General features: G+C 41.7%; 1 protein-coding gene and 1 non-coding gene across 14 annotated transcripts in view; both read right to left on the reverse strand.

Annotated features, from left to right (window-relative positions):
- The window catches only part of TBC1D5 (TBC1 domain family member 5), a 442,854-nt gene that overhangs the window by 72,378 nt on the left and 357,588 nt on the right, over positions 1-12,888 (reverse strand). For all 13 annotated transcript variants that reach the window (XM_029070199.2, XM_029070200.2, XM_029070204.2 and 10 more), the window contains one exon: positions 1,379-1,659. In XM_029070199.2, the coding sequence (XP_028926032.1) occupies positions 1,379-1,659 (281 nt within the window). The remainder of the gene's footprint in view (positions 1-1,378; positions 1,660-12,888) is intronic.
- LOC114814117 lies at positions 5,918-6,055 on the reverse strand. Its single transcript, XR_003761854.1, has one exon. It is a non-coding gene; the product is annotated as a small nucleolar RNA SNORA7 (small nucleolar RNA).

Consider the following 12,888-nt stretch of genomic DNA (forward strand, 5'->3'; position numbering starts at 1 on the left):
CAACGCTTAGAACAGTGCTCTGCACATAGTAAGCACTTAACAAATACCAACATTAAAACAGAATAAGGAAAAAGGAGGAATATGTATATTATGCCTGCCTTTTCTCACCCCAAAAATTATCAGCTGGAAAAACCCCCTCATGATTTGGCTTGGCAGTTTTAGAGAATCTTTTTCAGCACCATGACTAATATGTATTTTGTTAAAGTCAGACACTATTTTAGAATCTTTAATCGTGTCTTTTTATTGCACAGAACAAAATTCAAAGACTTCAGATGGAGGTGGAGTTGGATGAGGTAGGGGAGGGGTGGGAAAGGGGAGAAGAGAGGGAAGAGGACAGGGTAACTTCTCCAAAAGTGGGGCTCTGCTGTAGCTCAGAAGGTTGTGGCAGAACCTCCTGGCACCTCGTATGAACCCAAAACAGCTGACCACAGCTAGCTCCAATCTGCCGGCCCCAACCAATTGGCCAGGCCAGGGCAGGAATTCCTGCCTCAAGGCAGCACCGCTCTGTGCCTTCCGGGGGCAGATAGCCTAGGTCAAAACCCAGCCCCAGATGAAGGGACTAAGGGCACAGTACAGGGACCTCCTCTGGCCCCAGTAAATCAATGGTATTTATTGGGCACTTTACGGCACTTACTGTACGCAGAGCACTGTACTGTCCTAAGCGATTGGGAGAATACAATTGAGATGGTAGACATGCTGCCTGCCCACCAGGACCTTACAATCTAGAGGAGCTTCCAAACCAAGGCAGTGCTGTTCCTCGGTAGGCACTCCAGTTTAGGCTGGAGTTTAATGCCTCCAGATTAATTGGCAGGGTGGATTTAGGCCTGTAAGAGGCCCTGTACTGCCCCTGCTCACCAAGGTGGAAGGGGGAAGGTGGTTTTCTTTGACTGCCTGGATTTTTCCTCCCAAACAATGATGCTATAGGCAGGAGCCAACCTCAGTTGGAGTAGCTTGTCTGGGGATGACAGCAGCGGCAACAGCATGAGAGAGAAAGAGAGTGATAGAGAGAGAAAGTGTGGGGACGGGGATGTTTGTGTGTGTGTAACTCACCCCTTTCTAAAGTGCACAAACTATCATTTTACCGAGTCCATATAGAGGTCCAGTCAGGTATGGAATCCCAATGTATGGTAGTGTAAATAACTAACAATCAGTTATGTCTAAATAACTCTGTAATCAAACCGTCTTAATTCAGGACGAGCTATCTGGTGTATTCTGTCTTTAAAAGACCAAAAAAAAAAAAAAAATTCCCTATAGACATGCTACATAAAAAGGCTGATGCTTATGTATTTCTGGGATTCATTTTTAATAAAAAGCAGTCTCCTTAATGGGGTTGGGAAGTTCTATGCCATGGAGAAAGATTTTGGTTTCAATTCCTTACCTTTGCTGAGATGAACTGGCATGCTTTCCGATTTCATCATTCGTTGCTGTTGCTGCTGCTGCTGCTGCATCTGCTGTGGTGGGTGATGATAAGGGGGTTGGGGGGGCTCCAAGGAAGTCCTAACAGGAATTACAGCAGAAGAAAAGTTGCTGCTGTTGCTACTAAGAGCAGGCCCAACAGCATTGCCTGGGGACATAGCCGGGCCAATCAACTTCCTACCAAAATTAAGCAAGCTATTAGAGACTTTGTTTATGTTCAGTGGAGCAGCTTTGGCACTGGCCCTGAAAGATAAAGCAGAAATGAAGTAGCAAATTATTGGACTGAATTCACTTTAAAAAAGGCATATAGATTGGAGTGGCAGCAAACCGCAAGTCCCAACAGTTCTGCTACTGAAAGTTATATATGCATAGATATAAACTATACCTAATTTACCTTATAAATAGGCATGTAAACCACACCTAACAGATTACCAGACTCACTCATTCAATCGTATTTATTGCACACTTACTGTGTGCAAAGCACACAGTGCTTGGGTGAGTACAACAACAGATACAATCCCTGCCCACAACGAGAACAAGTTATTGAGACGCTATAAATTAGTCAATAATCTCTGGTACCTTTACCTGGGAAATTTGGTCCCGCAACATGGGGGAAGACAAGTAGTTTTCCTTTTCTTTTTTTTTTAAATGATATTTGTTAAGTGCTTACTATGTGTCAAGCAAGCACGCTTTTACGAGCTGGAGCTCTGCCCCTCCAGCTCAATTCATAGCCATGAAAACACCCCACACCAATAACAGCACTGCGACTTCCCCTTTCCTTCCCCACTCCATTGATCTGCTCCAGGACTCACCTATTTTCCAGACATGGACTTGAGCGTCAAGCATCTTGCATTTCAATTCTATGCAAATCCATCATAAAATGAGAAGAACCACCCTCTGTTTTTTTGCTAACTCTTCTACTACTAGAACTGGATAACACTGAGATTCCCAGTCTTTTCAGTTTGATGATGATGGTATTTGTTAAGCGCTTACTATGTTGTCAAGCACTGTTCTTGGAATCCAACCCAATCCAACCCAAATCAAGATGTCCAACACCACTAAATTTTCTTAAAAAGACAACATCACATTTGAAAACTTCCAGAAATTGAGTCCTAGAGAAAATCTCAGGCTACTGTTGATCCTATTTTGTGACTTGGAAGTCTTTGTACCGTTTAGTTATTTAGTTCGTTCTTTTCTCCAGCTTTGTGAATTTGAGCACTTCCACTACATAGATAAGAAAAAAAAAAGCCAAGAGAACCTATAGTAATTTTAGGCTAGATCCAATGACTTTCTCACTCCCGTTTGGGGACCCACACAGTCGACTGTTTCCATTTCTTTTAATTGGTGGGGAAGAAAGAGTTCCCCCCAATATGAAGCATTACTAACTTTGTTTTACTTGTCGAGATTCATAATTCACAAATATGAGGAAGTTATAATGCTGTTACCCTTTTTTATAAACAAACATGTACTAGTCAAATTCCCCCATTGCCTACTGTAAATTTTATATGTTGATAAAAGTAATAAGAAACTGCTACAGTGTTATCAAGAGAATATAGTTAATGCATCTTCATTACTACTAATAACACTTACTAGAACCACTAAAAACATATATATCAAGCTCACTCCAGGAAATTTTTCATCTGGATAACACTTAAAAAGCAGGAAAACTGCATATTCCTGTTCTGAATATTCTTTGTTATTTTTACCACCTTCTCCTAGTTGTAGTATACAATGTTTATTGAGAGGATTCCTTTGAGGAAGCACCTGATAAAACAAGCAAGTACTTAGGACAGGGCCCTACAAACCATAGGTGCTCAATAAATACTGTTGATGATGGAGAGAAAGGATTCATTCATTCATTCAGTAGTATTTCATTCATTCATTCAATAGTATTATTGAGCGCTTATTATGTGCAGAGCACTGTACTAAGTGCTTGGAATGTACACTTCGGCAACAGATAGAGACAATCCCTGCCCAGTGATGGGCTTAACAAACTCATGAGAGCTAAGAGCAATGTTACTATGAGACTCAGAATTCTGAGATTGGGACCATTTTGCTAAAATTACCTGAATGAGGAGGAGAAGAAAATCTGTAGCAAACAGGACATTCAAAAGAAATAAAGGAAATGTGAAAGCTGGCCAGAATGCAAATGGGAACTCTGTATGAGTCCTTTGGAAAGCTGTGAGGCAATGTGTGAACAAGTTACAGAGCGTGTTTCCAAACACAGTAATTGAGAGCAAATAATGCTTTACTCAGAAAGGATTTGCTTCAAAGAGGGATGTAAAAGGAAACTAAGATTTATACCATAAAACCAGCTCCTATTGCTTTCATTATTAACTCTTCCCATAAGATTTGATTAAGTTATGAATCCATCGATCGTATTTATTGAGTGCTGTGTGCAGAGCACTGTACTAAGCACTTGGGAGAGTACAACATAATATAACAGAGTTGGTAAACACAATCCCTGCACCAGAACAAGAGACAACTCACGCCTCAGCGGGAGTGGTTCCAGGAGCAGAACACCGGCAACCACAACCAGGGTTCCAGGAGAAAAGTCAGACAGGCTAAAATCCCTGAGAACTGTGGGTGCTTTGGTTCTGCCCAAAGTGATATCTTTACTGCTCTAACATATTCAGCTCCTCTGACTCCAGAGAAATGCAGTTTCTATCACACTTTTCTAAAATCCCTTGCCTGTTTTCAACACAAAATCTGATTTAACTTTTTAATGGTATTTCCCAAGTGCTTACTATGTGTCAGGCACTGTATTATATGCGCTGGAGTAGATACAAGATAATCCAGTTGGACACAGGCCCTTGTCCCACAGAGGGTTCATAGTCTTAATCACCATTTTACAGATGAGGTAACTGCGATACAGAGAAGTTAAGTCACTGGCCCAAGGTCACACAGCAGACAAGTGCCAAGCCGTGATTAGAATCCAGGTTTGTACTGCTCTCCCCAAAGACTGGTTGTCTATCATGCAATACAGGAGAGTCACCCCTATCTACCCATGCCCAACAGAGCTTGGTATCTCCACTGGGCCAGCATCACTCTGGACACTAGCCTGATGTCTGAGTCTATGCACTTGGGTCGGTACCCCTTAAGCACTTTGACACTCCCCCTCCCCACCTCTAGACTGTAAATTCACTGTGGACAGGGAATGTGTCTGTTTACTGTTATATTGTACTCTCCCAACCGCTTAGTACAGTGCTCTGCACAAAGTAAGCTCTCGATAAATACGACTGAAAGAATGAATCCTTACACTCTGCTGCTTCCCCTATCTATATCTCAATGTCTGTGTCTCCCACTATACTGTAAACTCCTTGTGGGCAGGAATTATGCCTACCAATTACTGTACTGTACTCTCCCAAGTGCTTAGTACGTTGTTCTGCACACAGTAAAGACTCAAAACATACCACTGATTGACTGATCTTGAGGTTGGGGCTGTATGATTGTAGACTGGTCCACAAGGCAAGCTGCTCTGTCTTCAACTACTGGGGGGTCCCAACCACTTTGTCCAAGAGTGTACGGCTTCTCTGGGTGCCCCACCCTGCCTCTTCAATTTACCAAGTAAGGTCCCATGCTAAAATGGAGAAGGGACTTGGGTGAGCGACCAGGAACTTGTGTGTGTGGAGCTGGTGCTCTACCACTGAATCATCAATCAATATCTCGAGGCATGGGGACTAGAGGGAAACACAAGTTATTTTTTGCCAAGAAGCTAATTTATGTTGGGTATGGATCAAACAATCAATGGTATCTACTGAGCAGTTTATTCTGCATTGAATACCATTCTAGGAGCTTGGGAGAGTACACAAGCATTAGAAGTCATGATCCCTGCCTTCAAAGAGCTTACAATTTAGCAGGGAAGGTGGCTATTACAAGAAGGGAAACACAACACAGCGTATGCCTCTGCGGGTGGGGAGGGAGTGAGCAGCTAAGTGCTTAGGTGACATGGAAATGATGAAGTGGTAGTGGCTGGGGAGGTGAAAGAAGCAGCCTGGCCTATGGGAAGAGCATGGGCCTGGGAGTCAGAGGACCTGAATTCTAATCCTGGCTTCACCATTTACCTGTTGTGTGACCTTGGGGCAAGTCAGTTAACATCTCTGTGTCTCAGTTCCCTCATGTGCAAAATGGGGATCCAATAGCTGTTGTCCCTCCTACTTAGACTGTGAGCCCCATGTGGGACCTGATTATTTTGGGTCTACCCCTGTGATTTGTACAGTGCCTGACACATGGTAAGTGCTTAACATAAACCACAATTATTATTAATTGTTGTTGTTGTTGTCTTATTCTGTCGAGTCGTCTCTGACCCACCACGAAGCCATGGACATATCTCTCTCAGAATGCCCGACCGCCATCTGCAATTGTTTTGGTGGTGTATCCATAGAGTTTTCTTGGTCAAAATAGGGAAGTGGTTTACCGCTGCCTCGTTCCACACAGTGAACTTGAGTCTCTGCCCTCGACTCTCTCCCGTGCTGCTGCTGCCCAGCACGGGTGAGTTTTGACTTGTTGCAAATTGCCTTCCACTCATTAGCCACTGCTCAAGCTAGGAATGGAATGGGTATGCCTCTGCTTGACTCTCCCTCCTGTAGTCGAGACTGGTAGAGTACTGGAAACTCTCCAGGTGCCAACCTGAGAGGTGTATTATTAATTAGCTAAGTCTTTTTGTAGGAGATGTGATTTCAGATGGAATTTGAAGATGGGGAGAGCAGTGGTCTGTGGGATGTGAATGGGAAGGGAATTCCAGAGAGGAGGGGATGAGCAAGGGGTGGGTGGTGAGAGAGATAAAAATGCAGGACAGTGAGTAGGCTGGCTTGAGAGGAGAAAAGTGTGTGACCTGGGGGGTAGATGGTGAGGAGGAAGGTTACACAAGAGGGAAAGAACTGATTGAATGTCTTGAAGCCAAGAGTCAGGAGTTTCTGCTTGATGTGGACATGAAGGGCAGCCATTGGAGGTTTCTGAGGAGTCAGCGGTGCAAAAAACTGTAAAAAAATAAAAAGATCTAGGCAGCAGATTGGAGAGGGGAGAGACTGGAGGCAGGGAAGTCTGTGAGAAGGCTCGACACTCAGCCTTACTAAATGTCTGCCGGTGCTTAGAAGGGACACGCCAGAAAGACAGAAGTTGGGGTTACGCCAGTCAAAGTGTGAAAGTACACAAGCAAATGTGCAAACAGGGAAAGAGAAACAGAACACCTAAGGAATCAAAATAATCAAACTGCCCTTCCCTCTTGAGAAGAGGGCAACACGTCGCCAAGTTAGCTTATGTATGTTTCACTGAGCAGCAGCAGCCCAGGCCAGACCTGCCCCTCGGGCTTGATGACAGTGACAGCACGTTTAAATTAGCATGCCTACCAACTCTGTTGTACTGTACTCTCCCAAGCACTTAGTACAGTGCTCTGCATACAATAAATGCTCAATAAATACCATTGATTGATTGACGCTAATAACCGGGGTGATGAGCTGATTCCAATGGATGGTGGCACTTCATCGACAAGACCCACCATGCAAGGGACTTGTCTCCAGAATGGGGCATCTCCCTGGCTCTGTGTCCTAACCTCCAGAGTGGCAGCCAGGGCCTAGAAACAATCACATGTCATTAAAGCCACAGGACTGGGAATAAGAAGGCCTACATTTGAATCCTATAGCTCTGCCACTTGTCGACAGCGTGAACTTGGGTGAATAACTTCACTTCTTTGTGCCTCAGTTCTCTCTTCAGGGAAATGGGTGTTAAATACCTGCTCTCCCTCCCAACATGTAGGACAGAGACTGCATCTGATTTTATTCACTAGGACTGTAAGCTACTTGGGCAGGAATACTGTCTACCACCTCTACTGTACTGCACTGTCCTAAGCACTTAATATCGTCCTCTGCACCCTGTAGTTGCTCAGTAAACACAATGATCGATTCACAGATAAAGACTAATAAGCAGAAGCAGATTTCATGAACATTTGTCAAAACTTAGTTATAGTTGCTTCTTGCAACCATATCTAAGGCAATAGCCAATGTGGTTGTTTTTTATTCTAAACCTCTTGAAAGCTAGGAACAGGTTTTGAGGACATTGCTCTACACTAGTGAGTGCTTTAAGAATATCGATAAACTATTTATAAGGCCTACCAATATTCACCACATTTGGTAAAGCCCAAAAGAGGTGAAGCTGGCTCCTTTCTGGTTTTTTAAAGTATGGAGTTCTTAACTGGTCATGAAAACACCTGTGTGTCATTGGCTAGGGTTTTTAAGAAAATAAGTTGGGGATTTCAGGGAAATTAGACAGTAGGCCTACTGAAAGACAGACAGCCTCTTCTAACTATTCCTTTTCTGATGTATTTACATGAAAATTTATCTCTGGGAAGGAGCTGCAGGCAGGTGCTACTGCTCCACTAGAGTAGTGGACTGTGTGGTTTGGAAGATGGAAGACAAGATAGCCAGCCAGTGCAAACCCTGTAGGACAGACTGATTTTTTGTCAACTGAATGATTTTGGAAAACTGTCAACAAGTCTGTGCAACAATAATGACATTAAAATCACATTTACATTTTCCAGACCGATTTGAGGTAGTTAGTTAAGATTCCCCTAAGACTGTTATTCTTAGTAATCATAATAATTACTACTATTATTGTGGTATCAGTTAGGCACTTACTATATACCATGCACTGGAGTTAAAACAGCAGATGCAGATTCAACACAGTCCCTGTCCCCCATGGGTTTACAATCCAGGAGGAAGAGAGATCAGGTAGCAACCACATTTTTTTTTTTTTTTACAAAGGAAGAAACTGAGGCCCAGCGAAGTGAAGTGACTTGCCCAGGGTCTCACAGCAGGAAAGTGGCAGAACCAACAGTACAGCACAGGTCTCCTCACTCCCAGGCCTATACTCTTCCATTACGCCACACTGCTTACTCCCGTTTTTGGGTGGGGATTCTCTCTATCTGTTGCCGAATTGTACTTCCCAAGCACTTAGTACTGTGCCCCGCACACAGTAAGCCCTCAATAAATACCACTGAATCAAGTAAATGCTATAGGTACTATAATATGGGCTTTTAAAGATGGAACTCCTATCTATGGAAGTGAATACAATTAAAAAAGACTGACAAGCTATCTTTAAACCATTCTGCATTGTGTGGCTGGCAGGGTCTGCTGCTGCTTTTGAGACTAGCTATGAAGGCTCCCCTCAGGACAGCAAGCCTCTCTTGATTTTTGACCTACCAGACTGCTTTATCTGTGGCAGTGTTTCCTATTATCTCACTGTTTAAGACTGTGCATCACTGTGTTTTAAAAATGTTTATTCTGTCCTCCTTGCTTGTGTGTTCCCCTTTCAGTTCTGCAAGCAGCAGTTGCTCAGAAATCCTGCTTTCATCCATTCTCCTCACTAGGCTTCCCAATGAATCTGTGCTGCAGTGAGCCTGAGCACTGCCTTAGTGTTAGTAATCTTGTCCTGTCCTCTGCAGTTGAATATAGCCCATAGCCTGGTTGGTGAAATTGTTCAAGGAGTAAGTTAAGTGTGTCTTTTGAAGTTGGAAAACCTCAGAGACATGAAGAAAACTGGAGAGAGAGAGAGAGAGAGAGAGAGAGAAAGAGGGGAGAACAGGTATTTACTGTGTATTCACTGTGTGCAGAATGCTATACTAAGCACTTAGGAAACTAGAATACAGCAGAGTTGGTAGACACATACCTTACCCACAAGGAGTTTACAGCCTAGTATAAATGTTGGATGAAGTAGCTGAATAACTGAATATACAAATGAAGACACTTGTAGAACCGAAACACACAAATGCTAATTAAGAGTGACTGCTTGGTTGATGTGAATTATTCAAAGAAGTCTTTCCTGCAGAAGACAAGATTTTAGGAGGCTTCGGAAAAAAGGAGAGCTGTGATCTGGCAGATTTGGTGGGTGGGAGGAGGGTGAAGAATTCCAGGCCTGGGAAAGCAATATGAGCAAGAGATTGGAAATGGGGGAAAAGGGGAGTTTCAGAGCAGGATACCAGTTAGGTAAGTGCAGGATGAGCACAGAGTGCAGGCTGGGGAGTGATGTGTGAACAGAACTGATATTTAAAATGGAAAAAGCTGGTGCAAGTAAGAATATACGCTTCTGTTTTATCTGTGCCCAGAGGTTTCAGATCACTTGGTGGTAATTTATATATACTTTTAATTCCTGTCGAAATATGCCCCATCCTTGCTGGATGCCCTATCAAAATAGGCTCCATCCCTTTCATTACCACCTTTGGCCTGTTGAATCAAAGAAGATGACTATGGTCTTTTCTAAGCTATACAGACCTTCTATTTGCTAGGAAGCTTGATACCTTTTTGTCACCAAACTGTGTCAATCTCCCAAAAGCCACAACTTTTTTCTCCCCAAAAAGCAAAAGTCAAGATGTGTCTCAGGCTCTTAAATGGAATGTCAAACAAAATGCTGAGTATCCATTTTATATAAATGTGATTTGGAAGGATAAATCACAGTTAAGCCATGTTAGGTCTGCGAAAGTAAATATTTAATCTTACTCTTCCTAATCTTTATTTAGTGGTCTAGAGTAGTTGAAAATTCTTTTTGAAATACAGGATTTGTTTTGCTGACTTCTCAACTTGCTTCAAGTAAGATTACAGGCATCTAGCCTGAATCGATCTCTCTCTTTGATCCACCAAAATGTATCAAATTTTGACAATTATAAAAAATGAGGATTGATTATATTGTAGTGACAGTCATCAACAGCTGCTGCTTAAAATGGCAGCAATTCAAGGACAATAATGCCAAGGAAATATGAAACACATCTTTGAAGCAAACAACTTATTTTCATCACAATGAGAATCGTTGACCTGGAATCTCAATAATATATTTTAAAAACAATTTCTAAACAGATGGTTTGATCTTCCCATTTTTGGCTAAAAAGAAAACATGCTTTACATTTCTAAGATTAAACAAAGTCTTGTTTAAAATCTTGATCTAAAATCTAAAATCTTGATCAATCAATTGCATTTACTGAGCATTTACTGTGCGCGGAGCACTGTACTACGTGTTTAGGAGAATATAATACTACAGAATTGGCAGACATGTTCTCTGCCCATAATGAGCTTACAGTTTTGAGGCAGAGACAGACATTAATATAAATATAAATAAATCATTTATAACAAAATTTATAGATATGTACATAAATGCTGTGGGATTGAGGGTGGGGTTAAATGATGAATTGTCAAATTAGCACAAATATAAAAGGAAATGAAACATAAAAGAGATTCTATCCCTTTAGTTGAGCAGTAATTATACACCTCAAAATTTCAGTAAAAATCCCAAAACCTCCAGTTGATGACCAACAGAAAGCATGAAATAACTTTAGTGAATAAGACCACGGGAGACTTAGATGGAAAGGGCTGTGTCCATGGACTGGTAAATTACATATAAATTAATTTTAAGTATACCTTCCTAGCCACATGGAATCATTTCTAGATCTATACCAGTGATCAAACATTTTGAGAAACTATTCTGGGCCATCTATTCAAGGTAGCAGAACCCTGAATGAAAGGAATTAACCAATACCTCAGGAAGGTAAATATGGGTGTCTTAATTCAGGCACATATAGAAGCCTAATCAGAGATTGCTCTCTTTAAAACTCAGTGGAATTTTATTCCAGCCAAACTTGGTAGGTATGCATACTAATAGGTTCCTTAAAATAACCTTTTTTTTAAAAAAAAAAAAACAGGTCTTTCATGAAGACTAGTTACAACTTAGGTGTTTTGGGGAGCCAGAGAGGCAGTTTACAGAGAAGTGTGGCGAAGAAAGCCAGGAAGGTCACTAAGGTATCCAGCTGTGGGGATCTCAGAATGGCTGGATTCTCCCCAACAATTACTGGCCCTATCCAAAGACCTACCCTCTTGTCCATCCATTCTGCTGTTTCTTGTGAGAGAATGATATACTAGATAGATGTCAATTGGGCAGAAACTTTTGATGCATGGACAGAAGTGTCAGATTACCAATCTTTTTACTACATGTATATAGTAGATTATAGGTTCAAGCTCAACTCATAAAGCTGAATGGTAGAAAAACTGCATAGCTGTTATCCCACAATTTTTAGAAAGTTTCATTATTATAATATTAATAGGTATTATTGGTAATTATTATATTTTTTAAGCACTTACTATGGGTCAAGCATTGTGCTAAACACTGGAGTAGATAAAAGAAAATCAGATCAGACTTAGACCTTGCCCCAAACAGGTCACTCAGTCTAAGAGGAAGGGAGAAGAGCTGTTTTATTCCCAATTTATGGGGATTAACTGGGGGAAGAAACTGAGACACAGAGAAGTTAAGAGCTTTTCCAAGGTGACATAGCATGTAGGTGGTAAAGCCCAAACTATAACCTAAATGTCCTGACTCCCAGTTCCACACTCTTTTCTCTACATCTCACTGGCCCTAAAGTGAAATAAGGCCGTGCTGCACACAGTCTGTTAATGTGAAATGAGAGCCTACCACTGCTGCTTTGCAGACTTCACTTTAGCCATCTGGGACAAAGCAGAGAAGAGAATTTAAGTTTTTAGATTATAGGTCTTCTCACTAGCCCACATGGCTCATGGTGAGCTGGCATGCTCCCTTCCCACTGGTGCTCTAGTGTCTGCAGGTGGGCCGCCTGCCACTGGGGAGAAGCCTTCCTCCCTGCCATAGGAGGGGAGAGCAGAAAACCCTTACCTTTCCAGCAGGCAAAATGTTGGGGAGGCTGTGGCAACTTGGACAAAGAACAGCTCTGCCTGGAGAAGGGAGGAATCCAAACACTATTTTCTCCCAGAAGTATGGGAGAAAATTGCAGTAGTTTTTCCTGAAGTCTTATTTTTTCATGGTACCCTGTTTTTCTCCCCTTCTCTCTTTTAGACTGTGAGTTTCCTGTAGGCTAGAGACTGGCAGAATCACTGTCTTTATAGGTTCCTTAGCATTTAGAAAATTGTTTCACCGCTGTAAGCACTTAATAAATGTCAATTCTCCTACTCCTTTGATGTGGTCTTGCTGGATTCTGCAAATACCATTCGACAAATGAAGCCTGGATAAAATGAGGAAGGTCTACAATGAGAATTTCACTACAGTGAGAGAAAGTAAAGGTAGAAATCAAATTGATAATGCTCCACACAGAAAAAGTATAGCATTTATGGTATATAATTCCACCAATATATAATAGAGATCATAATATATAATTATAATATAATCTTTATTATATAGAATAGAGATATCCACTGATATCTCTAGGGAGTTGGAGGTTAGTCACTAAGGCACAGAGATATCTGTTTATTAAAACTTTCACTAAAACATTGGAAACCGAATGACCCAATTCAGGGAGGAAAGATTTTCCTAACTCACCTTTTCCCTTTCTGATGACCTTTCTTTCTGTAAACATCTAATATATGATTTTCCTCCCTTCATCCTGGGACAACCCCCTGCTCTATGAACCTATTGGCTAATTGATTGTCTACTCACTTCTGATTACCCAAAACAAGTGAATTCTGCTTA

The sequence above is a fragment of the Ornithorhynchus anatinus genome, chromosome 8 (assembly GCF_004115215.2).
Source record: "Ornithorhynchus anatinus isolate Pmale09 chromosome 8, mOrnAna1.pri.v4, whole genome shotgun sequence".
NCBI lineage: Eukaryota > Metazoa > Chordata > Mammalia > Monotremata > Ornithorhynchidae > Ornithorhynchus > Ornithorhynchus anatinus.